The sequence below is a fragment of the Cynoglossus semilaevis genome, chromosome 19 (genome assembly GCF_000523025.1).
Source record: "Cynoglossus semilaevis isolate Cse_v1.0 chromosome 19, Cse_v1.0, whole genome shotgun sequence".
NCBI lineage: Eukaryota > Metazoa > Chordata > Actinopteri > Pleuronectiformes > Cynoglossidae > Cynoglossus > Cynoglossus semilaevis.
In genome coordinates, this window is record NC_024325.1 from 14,173,389 (window position 1) to 14,195,813 (window position 22,425).

Consider the following 22,425-nt stretch of genomic DNA (forward strand, 5'->3'; position numbering starts at 1 on the left):
CCAGTACAATTACACAGACCATTCATCGGCACATGAGGCGTGTGAACACAGCTACTGTAGGCTTTAATACATTTGACAAATTTTTGCAAGTATTTCCTCACTGCTTTTATGAAGAAACAACCAATTCTTTTAACACAAACACACACAATTTGGTCATTCTGATTAAGAAACTATGAGGGATAAATAAATGATTTTTGCAAGTATTTCCTCAGTGCTTTTATAAAGAAACAACCAATTCTTTTAACACTGTCACTGAATTTGGTCATTCTGATTAAGAAACTATAAAATCTATAGTTGGAAAAGTGGTTGAAATCATTTATTAATGTAATAAAAACCAGTTTAGATCAGTTGCTGACAAATGTCTGACGTATACTGTTACCCTTTCCTGTGTGTCTCATGTCTTCTCTCTCCTGACGTATACTGTTTCCTGTGTGTCTCATGTCTTCTCTCTGTTTGTGTTTGTGTGCTGCAATCGATTGCAGTTGTGTGATTGGATGGTGAGATGTGCATGTTTTTGAGTTCAGGTGAATCCTGTAAACTGATTGGTTCTCTGCCGATGGTTCCAGTCCAAGGTATCAGATTCTGCAAGCTACAGAGGGATGTACTGTACCTGGTCAGCACACTTGACCATCCTGTCAACAAACATGCATATAAACACAACTTTACAGTCTTTGTGCAGTCACGCGAGGATTATGAAATCCACTACTTATAATTTCGGGAGGATGTACACTTTAAACTATAAAAAGCGTCTTAATATATACTGAACTAGTGACGAAATCTATATTTTTCAATTTAAACCAATGATAAACACGTATAATCACTGTTACGGTGGCAGCAGCGATGAATTCTGTGGTTATTGACATCAGCGAAGAAGAAGAGGAAAAGTGACCGGAAGCGGAAGTGCGTAGGCTGTCAGAAGGACGGAGAAGGATCCCTGAGTTGGTGGTTAGCAGTCAGCTAGTGCCGGAAAGATGCTGTCAAACATTTCCAATGTCCTTCGAGCCTGCGCTCACAGAAATGTAAGTTAATTGTATAAACGAAATGACGCCATGCAACACACAAAAACTACACTTTATATTTATTTTACAAACCTCCCTATAGTTATTTTAGACACAGTTGTCACTCCTGTGCTGACCTTGTAGAGCCGAGTGTTAGCTTGGGTGGCTACCACAACGACAAATCAGCAGAAAAATAACTCCATAATAGCTCCAGTTGTGTTCCAGTACTATTAAAAACCTCCGTACATAATCTCAACAACCTGAATTTGGCAGTAGAATATAACTCGATATATTAGTTTTAACGATAACGATAGCTCGCAGTAACAGATAGCTCATTCTGTAGGAAAAACACGTTACAGGTTTGTGTTTGTCTTGGCATTCAGTCTTGCCCCGCAATAAAAGCTCGTATCTGGTGAGTTAAATGTCTTTATAACTGAGTCAGAATGATTAGATATTTTCAGTTATCTGTGTTGGATAATTTAAAAAAAAATCTGAATTAAACGTCGTAACAGTTGGTGATGTCATGAAACGTCACAGCCCAGAGTAGTGTTTACTTCTTAAGCTAAACGTTGTTCGGTGGATTGATGTGTCTGTCAATGTTCAACATTATTTTTTACAACTTTAACATACATTTTACCGTCTCTTCTATGTTGTAAATGTACATGTATAGATAATTAATTATCAGTTATCATGAATTATACAAATACTTACATAATATTTTAATCAAAATGTACCCATTTAAAAACTTTCATCTTGCAAAACAGCAAAAAAAAAATTACTAAACATTGTCCTTCTTTTTAGGCTGGTGCTGTGGTCATGTCTGCACGCACATATGCTAACTTCACAACCGAGGCATCCTTCGAAGTAAAGGCAAGTTTCAGACAGGACATTGTCTTCTGTTCCTCATTATTAATGCAAATATGAATATATAAATATATATATATATATATCATGGATAATCATATATTTTCCCCAAAATATCTCTAGAAATGTGACCTTTTCAAGCTGGACGAAGGTCCGGCCACGGAGGTGGTTATGACTCGTGATGAGGGGCTGCAGTACTACCGCACCATGCAGACCATCAGGCGTATGGAGCTGAAGGCAGATCAGCTGTACAAGCAGAAGATCATCAGAGGGTTCTGCCACTTGTATGACGGCCAGGTTGAGTGAACTTTGAATATTGATGTTATTGTTATAGTCAATAGGAATATTAAGGTACAGTCTTTTGACCAGATGAATGTTAACATCTGTTAAAAAAGGGGGGAGAGAGGTGATTAGAAAAATAACTTTTTCCAACACTCACTGTGGGTTTCTTTTTATAGGAAGCTTGTGCTGTTGGTCTTGAAGCATCTATTAATCTGTCTGATCACCTGATCACTGCGTACAGAGCCCACGGCTACACTTACACCAGAGGAGGGAAAGTGAAGCAGATCATGTCGGAGCTCACTGGTCAGTCTGCAAATTCCTTTTTTAAAAACATTTTAAATATTTTCCTAAAATTCATCACCTCTTTTCCCCCCCACGTTTGTGTTTCTAACACACAGGGAGAAGAGGAGGAATTGCAAAGGGCAAAGGAGGCTCCATGCACATGTACTGTAAGAACTTCTACGGTGGAAATGGAATTGTTGGAGCTCAGGTATGTCATCCTGTTGTGCCATGTAGTAAAACTGTAAAACAAAACAAAACAAAAATGTAAACTCTTTTGTTTGTTTCAGGTTCCTCTTGGTGCTGGTGTTGCCCTGGCCTGTAAATATCAGGGCAACAATGAGCTCTGCGTCTGCCTCTACGGTGACGGTGCTGCCAACCAGGTATGAAACCAAAGAGTCAAAATACTGTGAAGAGAATGGAGTTGAACCTGTTCCATGGCTTTACTGGAGTTAGATCTGATCTCCTGATCCTGTCGACAGTTTTTCTTTGAAGTGAAAATACTTTCAGATTTGACATCTCAGAGTTTAACCTTAATAATTTGATTGCTCTTCTCTGAACTAGGGTCAGATCTTTGAGACCTACAACATGGCAGCACTTTGGAAGTTGCCCATCATCTTCGTCTGTGAGAACAACAGGTATGGAATGGGAACGTCAGTGGAGCGAGCTGCAGCCAGCACTGATTACTTTAAGAGAGGAGAATTCATCCCTGGTCTCAGGGTAAAGTTGTTGTTTTTTTTTGTTTTTTTATCTGTTTTCCACTGCCATTGTTTCATCACACAGATCTCTGCGTTTTATTGACAGACTTATAACAAATCTGCTGCTGTTTTCCTTTGTCCAGGTGGACGGTATGGATGTACTGTGTGTTAGGGAAGCAACCAGGTTTGCAGCCGATCACTGCCGATCTGGGAAGGTAACAAGAAAAATATTTAGTCAAAAACTTGGGATGTTATGTTTGTCTTTTTGAGCTTGAACACTTCTTCTGTCTTTTCTTAGGGTCCCATTCTCATGGAACTCCAGACGTACCGTTACCATGGACACAGTATGAGTGATCCTGGCGTCAGGTTGGACTTCACTCTTATTTTAAAATACACAACGTTTATTTGACTTGAGTAAAACAATACAACATTTTTCGGTTGAGTTGTAGGAAGTTTTCACGATGAAATATTTACACACTGAAATAATTGGATTTGAGTGTCACTGCTATAACGATGAGTGATTTATTCTCTCTGCCGTCAGCTACCGTACACGTGAGGAGATCCAGGAGGTCCGCAGCAAGAGTGACCCCATCTCCCTGCTGAAGGATCGCATGCTCAGCAACAACATGGCCAGTGTGGAGGAGCTGAAGGTGAGTGAGACCAACGTATATAAACATTGGAATATAAAAAAAGGAATAAGGAGAAAAAGTATCAATTCTAAAATTGTACATCAGACAATATCATAACAACCAGTGTATTGATGTGGTTCCTGCAGGAGATCGATATCGAGGTGAGGAAGGAGATCGAAGACGCCTCTCAGTTTGCCACCACAGATCCCGAGCCCCCGCTGGAAGACTTGTGCAACCACATCTTTTCCAACAGCCCACCACTGGAGGTGCGCGGCACGAACCCCTGGTCCAAGCTGAAGTCCGTTAGCTAAAGGTTTTATATCGGCCTCTGCTCCGCCCTCTCTTCGACGCTGTATTATAACGACAACCCAAAGCCACACATACACACGCACACCACGGAACGGAGTCTGAGTCTGAGCAGAGTCCAGTCCAGTCCATCAGGTAGGAGGAACATTTTACCAACACAGTTCAGATCTACCCGAAATGATGGAATAAAACGTCTTTATTTATAATGACTTTGTTACTACATCGGTGTAGTACTACTACAAAGTACTACACACTGTAGTACACTGTCCCTGGTGGGTTGACTGAGTCATGCCTGAAATCAAGTCTCTTCACATTTTAAACATTTGTTTCTACATATTTTCTGCCATTCTATTTTTTGCCTAAACCAATCTGAAAAAGGATCCATTCACACTGACCTCATGGAGCGTCCTGTTGTTTAAATGTTGTTGTTTAAAAGTGTCGGGTCGTCTTCATGTCACACTCCAGGCAAAGACGTGAGCAGTGACAACACTGGCTCAGATGAGCAGGAAATTGTGGACAGGATGAATTTCAGTCTTTTGTTTTTTTAACATTAATCTAATGTTTCTTGACATCAGAAAGAAAAGGGACATTCTGTGTTTAAAAAAGAAACAGACTAAATTTGGAACGTCCTTCTTGGCTTCGTCCACACTGCTTTATGTGCAGACAGTGTGCTTGTTGTAAACTGTTACATTGAGGTTGGCAAATGGCTCGAACATTGATTCAATATGGGAGTCACTAATAAATCTACTGTATTTCCAGCTTCCTCTCTAGACTCCTTCGTGGTCATTAGTTTTTCTGATGTTTCTTCTGACAGATGTTTTTAAGTTGCAGTCTCCCAGTGAGTCTTCAGAAATGTTTGAATTTCTCTTTAACATCTCAATTTTCCTAAGTTTGGTTACTTTCAGGTTTGAACATATCTTCATAATCTCCAGCTACCAGTGGACACCTAGTACCAGTGGACACCTGGTACCAGTGGGTAAATTCCCATCAGTTACAGCTGCTCCGTTCTGCTGAGCTGCACTTTACATAAAGTTAAAAAAAAAAAATCTGGAAACTTTTTTTATAAAAACATTTATTTGGCCCATTAGCAGATGGTGGTTTTTCACAAATAACATTCATCAGTTCAGTTTGTCAAAATACTTCAGTTTGCCGGACGGGTCTGGAATGATCTGGAAGGAAACCATTTGTTGAATTAGCACACATTTATTTTTAAATCATGAACTAAAACAGTTCTTGTAAAACTTACTGTGTCGCTGCCGGGCTTCCATCCTGCTGGACACACTGTGGAGGAGACGACATGACAGCCACTTAAGAAGAGCTCCTAAAAACATTGATCTGTGACCCAGATAAATCTGAAAATCTGAACCATGAATAATTTGAAGTTGAAAAATCATGATTTTTTCCTTTTTTAATCTTCATTTCCTAAAGTAAACAGTGCCTGTTTTTATGCTTCAGATTACAAACCTGAACCTTGAACCACAGGGCCATGGGTCGGCCAACGTTTTCCTTTTTTAATCTTCACTATATTGTTGTAGTTGAAGGGCTACACCGATAGGGGGTGCCCATTTCTATAACCTCTTGTTATGTGACTATACACACACATTAAGGTCCCAGCATATTCAACACTTCAACTTGGACATTTGGAGCGTACTCGTAGCTCCCCCTGCTGGGTGGTGAAGTCAGTGTGCCGTACCTTCTCCGTGTTTGTCAGTGTACTGGAAGGCCTGGACCAGCCTCAGGGTCTCATCCACGGACCTCCCTACTGGGAGGTCGTTCATGGTGATCTGCCTCAGGATGCCTTTGTCATCGATGATGAAGAGTCCTCTGAGGAAGAAAAACAAAACATTAAAGTCAGACTTGTATTATATGTACATTGTAGGACCATAAAATTCATTGAGTTCATGTTTACAAGTCAGTCATTTTATCTTTACCTGCTTCCATCAATCATCACCTAATGTTCTCTAGTACAACACCACGCTGAGTCAACAACAGTTTGACTTAACAGCCATAATAACAGCATGTCTACAACAGTTTGACAACAGCCATAAACCAAGCTGAGGTCTGTACCTCAGTGTGTGACCCTGGTCCTCCAGGTAGACTCCATAGTCTTTGGAAATCTGGTGAGTGAGGTCGGACAGCAGGGGGATCTTCATTGGTCCGAGGCCTCCCTCCTTCCTGGGCGTGTTGATCCTGTCAGGTGAGAGTAGAACATCATCCATGTCTGTACAGGTCTATATTCACACATCATTGCTCTCCATCCCTCATTATAACCCAGTGTAAACCAGTGACAGTTGTACCAGGCCAGGTGAGTGAACTGGGAGTCTACAGAACAGGCGACCACTTCTGTGTTGATGGCCTGAAACTCGTGGACACGATCGCTGAACGCGATGATCTCAGTGGGGCAGACAAACGTGCTGCGACAGAAGAACAACATGAACCGGTAAGTCAAATTAACTTGAAAATTGTAAAGATAAAAAAATGCCCAAGAATCGGTCATCACTCACAAGTCCAGAGGGTAGAAGAAGAAGACCAGATATTTCCCCTTGTAGTCCGACAACTTCACCTCCTTGAACTCTCCGTTGATGACGGCCGTTCCTTCCCAGTGTGGAGCTGGCTTTGAGACTAACGTGAAACGAGAAAAACAGAACAGAAAACGTCTGTTATGTATTAAAAATACCGGCAAAAATAGAAATATTTGAAGAAAAAAAATCGTTGAAGTCATGCTTTGGCTAATGATCTTTAAATGACTAGGTTAGATTTATTTTTCTGCTGATGTGAATACAAAAACAACAATGTCTTCAATGGCAGCTTATAAAATGTAAATACATTTCCTTTCTGGCTTCTTGTGGTTTTTCTGCTGATGTGAAGACAAAAAAAACAATGTCTCCAATGGCAGGAAATACATTTCCTTTCTGGCTTCTTGTGACTAATTTGCCACTGGAAGTACCACCAGCGGTACATGCACCCCAGTTTGAGAACCACTGCTGTAAGATATGAACGAATATAGCAGGGAAACTTGCGTTTGTACTATTGGCATTCTTTGCTGTTTGTTGTGTAGTCCATATTCTCCCCGTGTCGGTGACGCCACAACGGCCTGAAGGGGGCGGAGTCGTGTAATCCAATGATTTTAAAGAGAATGACGTGTCCTAAAAAACCCTGCTGATTCGGGTCACGTCTGTTCCGTCATATATATATATATATATATAAACAAAGTTTTAAAACTTTTTACAATCAAACAAAGGCGGTGACGTGAACTCGAACCTGACGCTGTTTCTATCGTGAGCACAGACGTCCATCATCTACTGCCGTAAACCACGTCAGCGTGCAGACATTTAATGAAACACTAACTAACTGTGCACGGACTCACTCTTGGCTTTGCTCAGGTGCAGAGAATGGTCGGAGACGGGGACGCGGAAAGCCTCCCCGGGATATACGTGTCCTCCGGCGTAGTTGTGACACTGGGAGTTCCTCAGATTCGCTGCTTGGTCTGCAGAAGTGACCGCGGAGCTGAGGACGAGGAGGAGGAGGAGCGGGAGGAGAGCCTGCTGTTTCACTCCAGTGAGAACGTGGAACTCCATTGTGCAGACCTTCTGGAAGCACGTAGCTGTCTGTCTGTGCGGGGCAATACGTTCAGTGTTCAACCGCCGTCCTCTTCCGCCTCCTCTCTCCTTCTTTCAAGTTTTCCAAACGGTAAGACTTCTTAATATCTCAATACTGCCATCTACTGGAGCTATTTGGGATTTTTTTATTCAATTGAAACCACTTTGTCTCGTGCTGTACATACATACTGTACACAAAGTCACGCGTGAAGTAGAAATACGTACAAATATTTTTTTTATTGTTTTATTTAAGAAAAAGCTATTTCTGAACAACGTTTATAGAAAAGCTTCGCCGTAAACATTTATTTTCTTCGGTTCTTTACATCTTTGATTCTGCTTCAGAAGAAGAACATTTTACATCTCTTTGTTTTTTTTAATTAAAAAAAGGTTAAGTACATACAATGACATGAAGGATATTAAACCGCAATATGCAACTTCACCACTAGATGTTGTTAAACCCCACACAGCGACTCTTTGCTGTAGGTTTACTATTTCAGTTCATAGCAGTTTGTATTAAGGAACTGTAGTCCATTGTTGGTGTATTTAGAATTTCAGAACTACAGAAGGAGAGATAATGTCTTTTGTGCCTTTTATAACAAAGGAAAAAAAATCCAGAATTCCCAGATGCAGCCGAGGATCTTTTCATTTTTACACAACAACAGAATTTTATGTCATATTGTTTGAAAGACTGAAGGTATTTATTTCATATGTAGTTCAATAATATGCAGTTTAATTAATCAGATAAAGAATAAAAAATATGTGCCTAGAAACTCAAGTTTCAGCAGCATTCTGCTTTTTTAAATGTACTAGAAATATGTGCCTAGAAACTCAAGTTTCAACTTCTAAAGAACAGTTGGTCCAGTGAAAAAAAAAATCAATGACAAAAATCAATGACATTTTACACAGAACTCATAGGCTTGAAGTTGGAGAAATATAACCATGAGTCACATGAGTTGTTTTCATGTGACACGGAGGAAACTGGATTTCCATGACGTGTTGCTCAATCCTAACCACGGTGTCATTGGGGGTCACAGAAAAAACACTTCCCAGAAAAGGGTTGTGAAAAAGTCAGAGCGACAGAAACATTTACAAAACAAAGATTTGTCAGAGGAGAGAAAACTCTGTTGATTCTTTTTGACCTTCCTGCGTCGCAGCTTACTGGGCTCCACAGGCACAGGTCGTGTTTTTCCAGGTCTGGTTAATGTTTACGTTTGAATTTCAGCAGAATGTAAACCGTTGTGTTAGAACGTCCTGACAAGGAAGAATGTTGTGTTTTAAAACTTAAAAAAAATCTTTTCACCAGAGATTTTTGTTCCTTCATAAATATTTAGTGTCCAGGTCACTTTCAGTCTTGTTTTGACTTTCTTTTTTGGGTTTATGAGTCAGATTTACGAGACTCAGAAAGTGAAACATAAAATGTAAATTTTCTTATTTTTATTTTTAAAACAATCCTCATTTGGATCATATTACATATACATGCTTCAAGGACAATTTAGAAGCTTTTTTTTAAACCCTAGGGTAAATTCCCTTACTTTGCCTCTGTTTACGCTCGCCTCACCCCTTTTTGACGTAATGATCACATGGTCTTCCTCCAGGGACGCATAAAAAGAGAAGCTGCTTGAGGTGGAGCAGACTCTACAACAAAATCATCCCCATTCAGTACATGCTGAATTTCTACTTCTGACATCGGGGGTAAACTCCTGAGGAGCGAATGAAGAAACAAATTCTTCTTCTATTCACATTCAGAGGACTAGTGAGCAAAGGGAAAAGAGTTAAAAAAAGGAAATGGCAAAGTTTATATTACGGAAGGCTGAACCCAAGGACGTATCCGACATCCTGCGACTCATAAAGGTAAACTAAGTTTGATTCCATTTATTTTCTGTTCAACTGTTATAATCAATTTACTTAACTTTATCTTTAATTAAGTGTGAATAACTTTTTTTTTTTGCTCATTTAGGAACTTGCTAAATTTGAAGAGATGGAGGAGCAGGTCAAACTGACAGAAAAAGGTGATTAAATCTGTCTTATGATAAATGATACATATGTCAGTCACACAATAGTTTGTCCTGATATTTTTTTCTGTATGACCCAACGACCTGCAGATCTGCTCGAGGATGGCTTCGGGGATCATCCATTTTACCACTGTCTGGTTGCTGAGATCCCAGAAGAACAAAGCTCAGACGGTAAAGATACGGTTTGTCTGTACAAAGTCCAAAGTTTGTTTTTTTACATAATGTTATATATATTGTTGTTTGGCTACTTTATAGCTACTTTAAGTGTTGTAACATGAGATATTTTAGCAAATGGTTTACTTGTTTTAAGACTAGCTTTAAGGGTTTACAACAAATTACATTTGTTGACATTACAAGACTTAAAATGTCCCTGAAAGCTGCGAGGTAACCAAGCAACAGACGACATTGGATAAAAATAATGCAGCAAAAATAGATAAAAGTCCAACTTGGAGATAATTAATAGCTGGCCCATTTAATACGATAAGTAGAAATTATTTAAACATTGCATAATGAATGGAGATATACCCAAAGATTATTTAACAAATCTAGCAGAAACCTTGCTAAAATTTAACCGAGACGATAGCAAAATGCTAGCTTTGAGCCACACGTCTGTGAAATGTTTATGACACTTTCATGCATCGAAGTTTTCTTATCTCTTTCTTTTTCCCCATCACAGGTTACACAGTAATTGCTTTTGCAATGTACTACTTTACATATGACCCTTGGATTGGAAAGCTCCTTTACCTGGAGGACTTCTATGTAATGCAACAATACCGTGGTAAGACAGAAGACAAGTTTAATGTCCTGTAAGGGATAGGAGTGTGATAAAAATGTTAATAAGTTACCCACGAAAGGGTTGTGCAACATTACCAGAATCTTTAAAAAACATCAGTTTGAATTGTTGACACTGCTCCCTGTTTAATACAGGTCTGGGCATTGGTTCGAAAATCCTACAGGTGCTCAGTGAGGTGAGTTTTCCACCACTGTTGACAGATCTACTTCAATCGACTGGTATTCAAACCAAAGTTTGCCCTTTTTGTCTTTTCAGACGGCAGTGAAAACTCGCTGTAGCAGCATGCACTTCATTGTTGCAGAAAACAACACAAAGTCCATTGAGTTCTACAAACACAGGGGAGCGACTGACCTCTCCTACGAGGAAGGATGGCGTCTCTTTGCTATTAATAAGATGGAGCTGGTGAAAATGTCTGGCAAATAAAGTTGACTAATGCTGACTGATGAGAAAACGCTACAGTCTGGCTGGTGACACATTAGAACAATTCAATGTAACCTTTAATGGTTGTTTTGTTTAATTTATTTTGACGTTAACACTTGGTTATTGAATAAAAACACTTTAACTGTGATAACTGTGCTCATTTTTTACTACTGCCTCATCTGATGTTTCCTTGTCAAATTGGGAGTTCAGTTTGTTTGTAGTAGCTAAGCTCAAAGTCAACCAAAAAAAACAAAAAACACATCACCCAGTATTTTACAAATGTATTTACTAAAATATGATTTTGGGGGAAATATTACTACAGTATGTCTTGACATAATTTAAATACTGCAATGATACATACATTTATATATATACCCCTGTGTGTGTATGTACACTGCACCATCATCATGTACTTCTCTGCCACTCCAGACTACATTCAACAATCTAGTGTCCCCTATGACACTTCCTGGACTGACCAGATAAGTCAGCTAACATTTAAATAGTCAAATGCTACATTTGTCATGAACAAATAACTGAGATTGTGTACATATTAGAGAGTAGGTTGGTTTGGATGTGAAATTATCTCCCAGAAGAGGTCGAGTGTTTATCCAAGTTTCTTTGGACCATTGCAGTGTGGAATCAATCACGTCAATCGTCAGCCCATTGTTATCTACCACCAACTAAGGAGAATCCCTCGTTAGTTTCAACACTGCGGTGTTAACAGAGATCTAACTCGGTGTTCACGGTGCTCTGAACATGGCCTGTTGGTTCCTGCCGCTGTGATTTTCACCGCAGCCCTTCCGCATTTTCCTGCCGCTCTCGGGCTGTGACGTGTCGTGCTGACGGCGGCCTCGTATCTGGAGGAGCAGGGGGCTGTAGCACAACAAGACTCTGGCTCCAGTCGCATTGCTTTGCTTTCGGCGAAGCTCCAGAAACATCCACTAACCCCTCCTTCTCTGCTCATCTCCGGCCCGCCCAAATAACACAAAATTCCCGACTGAATCCTGCCCAAGTCTGGGGGAAGCAGGCGGCCTGGGAAAGCCGAGCAGCGGAAAGAGGCCACCCCTGCAGCGAAAATCGGGTAAGCGGCTCACAGTAACTCCCACAGTATACGTCTGCAGAGCTATGTTTGCATTTTGTGCATGTCGGCGTCTCCGTATTTTTGCGTGCATGCAATCTTTAATTTATCTCTCTATTGTCACAAAGAGGCCGCAAAGGGTTGGGCCTTTTCTTCTCAGGCCCGGGCCTCCACAGAGGCCGTAACTGGCGACCCGGGCCTTTCTGGTAGACTACCCTGCCGTACTTGGCGTAATAATTATTCAATATCAACCTCCTGTTACTTTTTGGCCTCAATATCTTATTAACTGGTCATTCTTACGTGTATTTTAACATTTATTACACGGGGGTGTGGTATTTACTTTCCGGCGGGAATGTTTTTTTGTAAGCGTCCAAGTTAGCATTGAAGCTAACAAAATGGCGGACGCCTGTGTGATGAAAATCGGTTGAGGAAAGGGAGTGTGTGCGGAACGACTCACCTTTTGTGCCCCTCACTATTGATGCTACCCCCTGCCGTTTACATTCATTAGTTTGCATCATGTTGGTGCTTTACGCATTTCTTTATTTTACATGCACGTCTTTTGGCTCTGACGGTCGCAATGAAGTGTTTTGTGTTAATGGGCGCTAAAGCATCACCAGCGTTCATTTGTAAACACAACTGCTAATTATCGTATCTGATTTTTACCATGTGTTGTATGAATTAAATGCTGAAATGGCTCAACCAAATGGCTTGGTGGGTTTTAATGTATCTTATGCATGAATTTATCACTGATGATGCACTGAATTGTTGTGCTGCATCCTCACACACCGTTGCCATCGCTTTTCCTCACTTGGTCGTGGGGGGATGGTACTATCAGTGATAATTAAATGGCACCCAGCTGCATCAGTTACTCTACTGTTTACATCTCAGCGCCTCATTGTATGTGACAGCGATGTTAGTGTCTTCCAGGAGCTCCTCTGCATCCCCGTGATGGATGTAGTCACTTTGCTGTTGGGTGAAGTGATGATAGTCGTCCACCTTTCTGCCCTTTGCTGGAAGCATGAGCTTCATCAATGAGAGAGCCACGGTTTTTGGTGTTTCATGTTGTGGTTCAAATGTGAAACCTAATTTATTTTAATGTAATCCAACTTGATTCTGATGTTGCAGTTCTCACTCAGTTTGACCTAAAGTAACTTGAAGTGAAGTACACCAAAGAAATTCCCCTCCAAAACCGAAACAGCAGCCATTCATTCAGGTCATTTTGAACAGAGACCGGACTCTCGTTTGTCATTTGGTATAGTTTCAGAGTGTGTTTGATTTTCAGGATTCGAGCTTGTTTTACACATGAGTGAATTCCTGTCCCACAGTAGCTCAATGTTGTTGTGTTTCTACTGTATATTACAACATTTAGTTTATCAGTTTAGTCTTGTTTTCCTCTTTGTTCCACTTTATGATATTTGACTTCAGGCTCAATGAGAACATAAGTAACGAGGTTTGATTGGCTCTGCTTTTTAAATATTTTTCATATTTTAAAAACATTTGAAAAAAGTTGTTTTTTTATCTTAAAGAGACTTGGAGAGGAAAAAAGTTGTATTTTTTTATCTTAAAGAGACTTGGAGAGAGAGAGAGAGAGATTGGTTATTTAGATTTTTTTTTTTCAATTCTCCATATTTATGGATTTCCTTTAAAAAATAAATGTTTGCTGTTTTGGGCCATTGCAAGTAGTTTTTTGTTTTAAAAAAGATAATCACATTTGCAATGTAGCGGCAGTTAAAGAAATGTTTGTCAGCAGTAGTCCAGGTCAGCAGCACTAGAGCAACAACAGCGTTGTCTTATTTGTCATGTGATTCCCATTATCACATTAACCACATGTCACTAAAAACCCTCTGTGTTTTTCTCTTTTTTTTCTCACCAAAGAACAACCTTCCACATGTGAGTCTGTAAATGAAATGATCTGATCGGGGTGATGTTAAGTGACTGCAGCCCTGCCTTTAACAACCTATAGTTATTGCAGTTGCATGCGTTGTTCACACATGATTCACAGTTTTTCATAACAGTGAATCAGCAGCTCATATTGTGCCACTGTGTACTGAAGCCAGTGTGTAAGCATGAGTTGAACTGCTTTGGTCCGGTCCTCTGTGTTGGCATCGTGCATGTGCATGCACTCGCTGTGCAGACGTAACAGAACATGTGGAGCTGACGTCTAATTTAAGTTGTAAGAACTTAAATTAGCCCAGAACCCAGCCTGTACGCAGTCAGTTTGTTATGGTTTTCATATATAATAAGTGCCGATTGCAGTGTTGCTGAAATATCTGAAGGATTTCGTTATTTGCTTTCAGCTGTCCGATAACAAATGCAGTGCGAGGACAATGGATGAGGATGTCACCAGGCTTGCGATACATTCTGAAGAGCCTAAAATAATATTGCACGGATCGGGTAATTAGCCGTACCTGCATCATTGTTTGTTGGAACACATCTTTTAACAATCTTTGAATTTTTGGCTGGTGGTTTGAAAAACTTCAAATGGTGTATTTTAACTTATTTTATATCAGGAAATATTAAAAACTCTATTCTAGCATCACCGTGCCATTTGACTGTTTCAATTTTTTTTGGTCAAAATGATGCTTGTTGTGATCCACAAATTGCTGAACAATCTTTTGTTTTCGATTTCAACAAGATTGTAAATAACTATGACAAAAAAATCATTCAGCTCAGAGATGCTATTGTGTAAGGTTTGGACTAAAGTTCTTTAAGAAACGTGTAAAAGAATCCTCAACAACTTCACTCTGTCATTCAGCAACATGGTCAGACCTGGTAGATAATACTTTCACTGTAGTTTTATTTGAATTTCATGTGAAATCATTTTATTTGGTATGTGAAATTAAGTTAGCTGAGAAATTCTCTGTTCTAATCCTTCGTCTTGTAGACATTTCTCACTGAGTTGCTAAAAGTTGTCGCTGCTTGTACACTGAATGATGAGTTTGTTTCACTTCATGGAGGAGAGAAAGCAAGTTCAACATAAATAGATAAGGCATTGCTGCTTTTTTTCTCCTCAGTGTTGTTGACTGCAGTCTGCTTAACTGCTTCTTCCAGATGAGGGTGGTGTCGGTGGCCAGGAGTTTGTCGTGGAGCTACAAGAAACTGTGTTGGTGTCAGAAGGAGACGGTGAAGGCATGGCGGTCCACAGGTTCGCCCCAGATGAGCTTGTCATCCAGGACGCAGTGGAAGACGTGGTCTCTGAGTACGTGCACTGCGACGACGACGAGGACGTCGCTGTAGAAACCTGCGTGATGGCTCTGGAGGGCGAGGAGGAAGGTGTTGCCATGGGAGATATTCCTGAAGATGGGCTGGACCCAGATCAGCAGGAGGACGATCAAGATGGCTGTGGAGATTATCTGATGATATCCTGTGAGTTTGGTCTTTACTTGGACTGGATTTTTTTTAAGAAGGTTGTTCCCTGAGAAAGTGATTTGAACACTTTGATAAATTGTATAGGAGTTTGATTCATTTACTGCAGTGAATATTTGTATTCATGAGGGTTGATAGAGATGTGATCCAAAAATCCATTTTTTTTTTTTACTAAATCTCAATATACAATATCATGTATAACATACGAAATAAAAATACACAAAATAAAACTTCATTATGTTTGAACCCAGTGCTTCAAACATCACATTGCCTCATTGTGTATGGTATATAAAAATATATCCATATATTGTAAATCAGTAAAAATCACATTGCCTCATTGTATATGGTATATAAAAATATATCCATATATTGTTAAAACAATGTCACCCAGTCCTTGTGTTTATGTTCATAAAATTAGGATCAAAATTCACCAAAAAATATTGTTTTTTTTTTTTTACTGTTGAACTTTCAGCTCATCGTAATGAAACATTCTGTATCTTAAATTCCAGTGGATGAAGCTGGGAAAATGGTGTCCGAGGATGGAACAGAAGTCACGGTGGAGGGAGCAGTGGAGGACCAGGAGGTGGAGAAGGATGAAGACGGACAGGAAGTGATCAAGGTCTACATCTTCAAGGCCGACTCTGGAGAAGATGACATGGGTGAGTGTCGACAGAAATGCCCTTCTTGTCAAATTTCTGTTTTGATGGAAAACAACATTCCAGATTTGTAATTTTTTTTTTGTTTGCAGGAGAATCTGTTGACATCAGTGATGGAGACACAGACGGCATCCATCTTGATTCTTCAGGACAAACGCTTCGAGAGAAGATGGTCTACATGTCTGTCGGGGATTCTCGACACAATCAAGGCAACCACGGTGAGTAGTTAATCAGTCGACTGGTGAGGTGGATGTGGAAGTAGGACTGTGACCGATGCTAGTATCAATATTTAAGTGAATAACGGAAACAAAATGTGTTTTTAAAATAAATGTTCTATTGGTGTGAAGCTCTGCTCACTTTCTGTTCATCTGACTGTGCTCGGCAGAAATTTCTGGCGCTTCATTCTTGTGGATGTGTTACAGAAATATAGAAATGTATTCTTAAGGCTGTTTGTCCATCTTAGGTGTTGATGATGGCGATGGTTGTGAAAACCGTAACGGTGCAGCCAGCGCACTGCTACACATCGATGAGTCGGATGGAATCGATGAAATCAGTAGGCAGCGCACCAAGAGCAGGAGACGGTCAGAGCCGCGGCAGGTCCAGACAGGTGAGGCCACCGCTGACAAAACGACGATTAAAAACAAAAAAAAACATTAAAATGTGAAGTTAATCGTAACCAGACGTGAGATAAATGAACGTGTGTTGTGTTTGTCGTCCGCAGCCATCATCATCGGTCCGTACGGTCAGCCTCTGACTGTCTACCCATGCATGCTTTGTGGGAAGAAATTCAAGTCTCGAGGTTTCCTCAAACGCCACACAAAGAATCATCACCAGGACGTTCTGACCAGGAAGAAGTACCAGTGCACCGACTGTGACTTCACCACCAACAAGAAGGCCAGCCTGCACAACCACATGGAGGTGCACGCTCTGAGCAGCAAGGCTCCGTTCGAGTGTGAAATGTGTGGCAAAGAGTTCCACCAGCAGACGGCGCTGTTCTCTCACAGACTTCAGCACCACCACAGAGAACCCAAAAACCAGCAGCCTCCGCCGCCGCCTCCGCCCCCTCCTCCCCCTCCTCCACCGCAGCCCACCAAGATGCATAAATGCAAGTTTTGTGACTATGAAACGGCCGAACAGGGACTACTCAACCGCCACCTGTTGGCCGTTCACAGTAAAAGTTTCCCTCACATTTGTGTGGAATGTGGGAAAGGTTTCCGACATCCCTCGGAGCTGAAGAAACACATGCGCACGCACACGGGCGAGAAACCGTACTCCTGTCTCTACTGTGACTACAAGTCGGCCGATTCTTCCAACCTCAAGACGCACATCAAAACCAAGCATAGCAAAGAGCTGCCGTACAAATGTGAGCGCTGCTTCCAGACCTTTGCCGAGGAGGAGGAGTTAATACAGCACGGACTGACACACGAGGAGAACAAGACCCACCATTGTGCCCACTGTGACCACAAGAGCTCCAACTCCAGTGACCTGAAACGCCATATTATATCTGTTCACACCAAGGACTATCCACACAAGTGTGCCGTCTGTGGCAAAGGCTTCCACCGGCCGTCGGAACTCAAGAAGCACTCGGTCGCCCACCGCACCAAGAAACTCCACCAGTGCCGACACTGCAACTTTAAAAACGCAGACCCTTTTGTTCTCAGTCGCCATATCTTGTCCGTCCACACCAAGGAGCAGCAGTCCCCGCCTGAAAAGAGTGAAAGTAAGAGGACAGAAACGCACTCCGCACCTGCTACGCCCAAAAAGTCTGCCCCCGGTGGCTCCAGTGGTGCCGCGCCCGCCGTTAGGGTCAGCGCCGCCAGCTTAGCCAGCAGTGTGACAGTGGTTGTTGGCAAAGGACAGAAGGAGCGCAGAATTTATCAGTGCCAATACTGTGACTACAGCACCGGCGACGCCTCGGGTTTCAAACGGCACGTGATTTCAATTCACACAAAGGACTACCCGCACCGCTGCGAGATCTGCTCCAAAGGCTTCCGGAGACCGTCGGAGAAGAACCAGCATATCATGCGCCACCACAAGGACGTGGTGCAGACAGAGTGACTCTGAGTGAGCGCTGAACTGTGTCACAGTGTCAAAGCAACTTCCCCCCCAGCCCCTCAATCACTGCACCCACAGCACACACACACACACACACACACAACAGGTGTGTGTGTGTGTGCTGCACTTTGTACTGTTGTTCTGTTGCTTCATTTTTATACGTGTGTGTGTATGTCTGTCTCTGTGTGTCTGTGTGTCTGTCATTCAGAAACGTAAACCACCCACTTACCCCCCCACGTAGAGTTGCACTTTTTACTGCATGTCCCTGCTGGTGACGGTGTGCATGGCAGACTGTGCTAATAGAAACTCTTTTTTTTTTTTTATTTCTGCAGCCAACGATCACTTATTTCACCCCGGTCCTAACGACCGGTCTCGATAGTCCAGAATGCTTTAGCTCTACGTTAGCATTATTTCGTCACTGTCCCGAAACACATCAGTGTCCAGAGTTAGCAGCCTGTTCCCAGTAGCACTTACAGTCAAGATCATTTTTTTTACATGTAGTAATTCAATCATGTACGGCTACAATGAGTGGATGAACGAATGAAGGAGTGAAATGGACTGAGGCTGAGGTTTCCTGCCGCGAACCAGAGAAAAGAAAACTAGTCCCGTTCAGGTCAGTCAACGAAGTCTGAACAGACACTTCATACAAATGATGAATTTTGTAGCGGTGACGTCACTTATGCACAGGTTTAGACTACGATCACCGAACTGTTTGATATTGATACCTGAGTTATCGTTAGTCCTACAGGATCTCAACGCAGCAGGGATGAAACTGCTTCTTTTACTGACTGCAAAGGAAAATTTCCAGTATTTAAAAAAAAAAGTGACTTTGGGACAAGCAGTTAGATGAGTCTGATTTTAATGATCTGATGATGGTGTTCAGAAGGTGCAGTAAAACAAAAAGGTCATCAATGATAAAACATACAGCAGTGAGTGTCTCTTTAGTCTAACGGAAACGTGCTCGAAAACTAGCCTAAATAATTTAACCACCGATGTGTTTAGAATTACATAAACAAAAATTATTTTGTTTAAAAAAAAAAACGTACCCCATATTTCAGAAAAAAAGATTTTAAGTCTTGGTTTTTTCTTTTTTTAAATGAAAAAATATAAACAAATGTTTAAGGATTTTGTTTTTCTTAAACATGAATTGAAGTCCAATAAATAATGTTATATAATATTTCTGTTTAAAACTCATTGATTTAAAAATTACAAAAGTACAAAAACTAAAGTATATGTTTTTTGTTTATTATTCTGACTATTAAACAAAAAAAAATGGGGAAAAAACCTGATGAATTTGTGACTGTGTTTAACAAACAAAAAACTGAGAGAATTCCAAAAATAAAACTTTGCTTTCGAACAGCCCACATTTAACTTATGGCTTGTTTACATATTGTTTAATTTTTTATATTTAATATATTACTCTTTAACCATGACCTCAGTTGCTCTACTTGAACATCTAGACTCTCGTAAAGACTGAACAGACGATCATTGCTGTATATTTCAAATTATTTTGTCAAAATTGCCCTGTTGTTTCAAATGACCAAAAAAAAAAAAAAAAAAACAGTAAATCAATTTTCTTTTATCAATCACTTGACATCAGTGTCTCTGGGCTCAACTGGAATCAAACCGTCAACCCGGCGCTTGTGTTACAGAACCATTCAGCTAAAACTGTTTTGTCATTTATGCCAACATGGATGTACTTCAGCCAGTGGAGAGGGGAACTGTTGACGCTGTCGTTGGTGCAGCTTCAGACTGTTGACGATGGTCGACCCGTACTATGGCTTCTTTATTTTTTTTTACACTTTTGTTACCACCTGTCATCGTTTCTCTTTTTATATTTATTTCATTTACGAGTCGTTGTATAGTTTATGTGTACCTAGACTTCCATGGGACGTAAATTATTGTTTTGTATACAAATCTGTACAAACCGTGTAGATGTAAACACTTGATAAAAACCTTTACTGTGTTGTTATGGACGTACTTCAATGTATTTGTTAAAAAAAGATAATAAAAAGTAAAGTATTTTAATCTGTTGCCTGGTTAGCAACATTGAGAGGTTTGTCAAATAGCTGACGGAGAGATTTTAATTTTACATTTTTTTTTTTCATTTTATGATGTCTGTTTTAAATACCTGAGCAATGGTGAGTTTTATTTTTATTTTTTTTAAAATTTGTCTAACATCAGTCCGTGAAAATCCAAACTCTGATCATTGTTAAACCTGCTCTGTTTTTCTTGCAGGATCATTCACGTGAAGCCGTCGTTAAAGCGGTGACTTCAACGTTGGATCAGCGGTGGAGATATCTCCGGGCTTTTATTGTGAAAGTAAGCACAACTTCTTTGACGCCAGTTTCATTTTCCAAACTAGCGATAGTTTTAACGGCCGTTCTCCGGCCAAGATAAGTTCAAACTGGCACTTGATGTGTCCGTTGACTGATACCGCAGTGTCACTGCTCGACAATTCAATAGGTTTTGACATTTTTCTGTATCACGTTTTGAAGTGCTCTGGCGCCCTCCAGTGGGTGCATGCCAAATCGTTTGAAAACCCCTGCTCTAGACTTAGCTCACCGTAAATATAGCCACTATTAAATATATATACATATATATTGAATTACGTTTTGTTGACTATTGTTAAAAAAGTCAGACTTTTCTTCTGTCAAAGTAACATTATGTTTGATAATTTAAAATAAAGTTAAAAACTATTTTGTGCACAACTTTTCTTTAATAGGTTTAACTTCTATTTATATTCTTGTCTGGATTTAATCCACTTTGACTAACAGACAACATGCAACTACATGTTGCATAATTATTTTACATTCCTCCACCTGCACCTGTGCTGCCTCCTTGAGGCTAAATAACAGAACTCCCCAGTAGACACAGAGATGCCACGTTAATGCAATTCAAAGCAAGAATTTTGTATTTATTTTGTATTCATCAACACACCTTACAGAGTACAGTGAACCAACTTTAAAATGTGATATTAAAAAATAATTCAACAGCGACCTCTTCAGGTGTAAATTGAGATTCCCAATCCAAGACAGCAGAAGACTTAAGCTTCCTGACATTCCCCTGGAAGAAAACAAAAAACAAGTAACCGTTCTGCGTCACCAGTTTTACTGTAGTTTCTGTAGTAGTACTCCATCAGTCCTGTAGTATTACCGTTGTTGGGTAGGATGGCAATGTTTTCTGGAAGGATTCCTGTCCCCGTGGAGAACTGTTTGAACTTCTCCAGCAGGTCTGGGCCGAGGTCCGCTCTTCTTCCTGCAACGGAAAACAAACCACATCCTGCACTTCTCACCCTGACCACATGGGCTGCACAAGGACGGACTCGGTTGTGACGGTTGGATCTTACCGTAGAGCTTGTTGATGACGGTGGTGTCGCCCTCGTTCGTCTTGATGGTGTGAGTCAGCGCGTACTCGTCGTACTTCACCTCCACCAGCAGCATGTCGTACTCACCGCCCCAGTCTGACGGCGATCAAGAACAGTTTTTTTTACAAAGACCTGATGTTGCCAAAAAGACCGGCCTTTTCATTGTCAGAGCCGAGCAGGTAAATGAGATTTATATTAATCTTCAAATTAGTTTTCCTAATTCTTCATGCCAACAAAATACCATCTTTCTCCTTGTTCATAACGTTATTGATAACATGATTAACAACAGCAGATGGAAAGCCCTAAGATAAACTTTTAGTTTCCGTTTAGGAGCATTTAACGGTGTCACACTGTATCTGTTGGCACTGAGAAAAAATGGATTCACACTAACTGTCACTTGTGTATGAAAACTTTCCAGACACGTCCGTCTTCTTGGCCTGGTTCTTCATTCTCCAGCAGGTTCCATCCGTCCTAAAAAAGTAGGTAAAACACGAAGGCGATCTTTATTCATCGCAATTCTTTTCCTTTAATATAATTTTGTAGCCCAATGTAAAAAAAAAAAAAACAACCAAAATATATATATTATATATTATATTTTTCTTAACTTACATTATCGTTTTCATTACAAAAACCTTGTTTTGTTTCTTAACTTACATTACCGTTTTCATTACAAAAACCTTGTTTTGTTTATATTTCCTTTCACTCACCTGAGGCTGGCGTACGACACGTCGAGGTCTCCGTTTGTGCTGGGGGTGAACAGAGCCGTTCCCATATTCATGTTGCCTGTACGCTGGGTGAACCACTGAGCATTGGTAGCAAATCCAATTAGGTACCACTTTCCAGCCATCTAAAAGAGTGAAGATAATTACCAAAATATTTTAAAAGTTAATGTAGAAAGAGATTTGGCTACTCAGCCTTTGATTTGAAGTATCATACTACAGCAACAATTACCTGAAAAAATCTTAAAAAAATAAAATGTTCCCATATAATATAAAAACAAATGGACATAGCTGAGTATTTTAA

General features: G+C 40.5%; 5 protein-coding genes across 7 annotated transcripts in view; 3 read left to right on the plus strand and 2 right to left on the minus strand.

Annotated features, from left to right (window-relative positions):
* The first annotated feature begins 915 nt into the window (after positions 1–915).
* Positions 916–4,819, plus strand: pdha1a (pyruvate dehydrogenase E1 subunit alpha 1a). The gene is given in 11 exon segments (NM_001319818.1): positions 916–1,019; positions 1,800–1,868; positions 1,986–2,159; positions 2,321–2,447; positions 2,543–2,634; positions 2,714–2,806; positions 2,988–3,143; positions 3,265–3,336; positions 3,420–3,487; positions 3,663–3,771; positions 3,897–4,819. Coding segments are annotated over 11 exon segments (1,173 nt in total). The 5' UTR covers positions 916–971; the 3' UTR covers positions 4,062–4,819.
* Positions 4,820–5,111: 292 nt separating this feature from the next.
* On the minus strand, positions 5,112–7,712 carry prdx4 (peroxiredoxin 4). Of its 2 annotated transcripts, XM_008333185.3 has the most exons (7): positions 7,424–7,708; positions 6,561–6,678; positions 6,354–6,470; positions 6,124–6,246; positions 5,750–5,880; positions 5,303–5,337; positions 5,112–5,225 (listed from the first exon to the last, which is right to left on the minus strand). In XM_008333185.3, the coding sequence occupies exons 1-7, from the start codon at positions 7,632–7,634 to the stop codon at positions 5,175–5,177; spliced, it is 786 nt and encodes a 261-aa protein (XP_008331407.1). In that variant the 5' UTR covers positions 7,635–7,708; the 3' UTR covers positions 5,112–5,174. The 2 variants fall into 2 exon arrangements, with proteins under 2 accessions (XP_008331407.1, XP_024921519.1); XM_025065751.1 differs by lacking the exons at positions 5,112–5,225; positions 5,303–5,337; positions 5,750–5,880 and adding an exon at positions 6,003–6,037 and having other exon boundaries at positions 6,077–6,246; positions 7,424–7,712.
* Positions 7,713–9,250: 1,538 nt separating this feature from the next.
* On the plus strand, positions 9,251–11,028 carry LOC103395468 (diamine acetyltransferase 1-like). The gene is made up of 6 exons (XM_008333186.3): positions 9,251–9,506; positions 9,613–9,664; positions 9,758–9,838; positions 10,344–10,445; positions 10,595–10,635; positions 10,716–11,028. The coding sequence occupies exons 1-6, from the start codon at positions 9,441–9,443 to the stop codon at positions 10,881–10,883; spliced, it is 510 nt and encodes a 169-aa protein (XP_008331408.1). The 5' UTR covers positions 9,251–9,440; the 3' UTR covers positions 10,884–11,028.
* Positions 11,029–11,171: 143 nt separating this feature from the next.
* LOC103395469 (zinc finger X-chromosomal protein) lies at positions 11,172–19,064 on the plus strand. Of its 2 annotated transcripts, XM_008333187.3 has the most exons (7): positions 11,172–11,961; positions 14,256–14,352; positions 15,010–15,324; positions 15,834–15,983; positions 16,073–16,198; positions 16,444–16,587; positions 16,702–19,064. In XM_008333187.3, the coding sequence occupies exons 2-7, from the start codon at positions 14,286–14,288 to the stop codon at positions 18,036–18,038; spliced, it is 2,139 nt and encodes a 712-aa protein (XP_008331409.1). In that variant the 5' UTR covers positions 11,172–11,961; positions 14,256–14,285; the 3' UTR covers positions 18,039–19,064. The 2 variants fall into 2 exon arrangements, with proteins under 2 accessions (XP_008331409.1, XP_016897036.1); XM_017041547.2 differs by lacking the exon at positions 14,256–14,352.
* Positions 19,065–19,810: 746 nt separating this feature from the next.
* The window catches only part of LOC103395470 (lipocalin), a 5,539-nt gene continuing 2,924 nt past the window's right edge, over positions 19,811–22,425 (minus strand). Inside the window, exons 3-7 of the mRNA XM_008333188.3 lie at positions 22,110–22,249; positions 21,794–21,873; positions 21,385–21,498; positions 21,192–21,293; positions 19,811–21,101 (exon numbers count right to left, since the gene is read on the minus strand). Coding sequence (XP_008331410.2) covers positions 21,082–21,101; positions 21,192–21,293; positions 21,385–21,498; positions 21,794–21,873; positions 22,110–22,249 — 456 coding nt within the window. The 3' untranslated portion in view covers positions 19,811–21,081. The remainder of the gene's footprint in view (positions 21,102–21,191; positions 21,294–21,384; positions 21,499–21,793; positions 21,874–22,109; positions 22,250–22,425) is intronic.

Excerpts from the sequence above, each read along its gene's own strand:
- prdx4 (XM_008333185.3), bottom strand. The coding sequence starts at position 7,634 with ATGGAGTTCCACGTTCTCACTGGAGTGAAACAGCAGGCTCTCCTCCCG. Across the intron at positions 6,471-6,560 it reads TTCTTCTACCCTCTGGACTT|CACGTTTGTCTGCCCCACTG; the intron begins GTGAGTGATGAC and ends CTTCTGTCGCAG. Across the intron at positions 5,881-6,123 it reads GACCAGGGTCACACACTGAG|AGGACTCTTCATCATCGATG; the intron begins GTACAGACCTCA and ends TTTCTTCCTCAG.
- LOC103395468 (XM_008333186.3), top strand. The coding sequence starts at position 9,441 with ATGGCAAAGTTTATATTACGGAAGGCTGAACCCAAGGACGTATCCGAC. Across the intron at positions 9,839-10,343 it reads AGAAGAACAAAGCTCAGACG|GTTACACAGTAATTGCTTTT; the intron begins GTAAAGATACGG and ends TCCCCATCACAG. Across the intron at positions 10,446-10,594 it reads TGTAATGCAACAATACCGTG|GTCTGGGCATTGGTTCGAAA; the intron begins GTAAGACAGAAG and ends TGTTTAATACAG.
- LOC103395469 (XM_008333187.3), top strand. The coding sequence starts at position 14,286 with ATGGATGAGGATGTCACCAGGCTTGCGATACATTCTGAAGAGCCTAAA. Across the intron at positions 15,325-15,833 it reads AGATTATCTGATGATATCCT|TGGATGAAGCTGGGAAAATG; the intron begins GTGAGTTTGGTC and ends CTTAAATTCCAG. Across the intron at positions 16,199-16,443 it reads ACACAATCAAGGCAACCACG|GTGTTGATGATGGCGATGGT; the intron begins GTGAGTAGTTAA and ends TGTCCATCTTAG.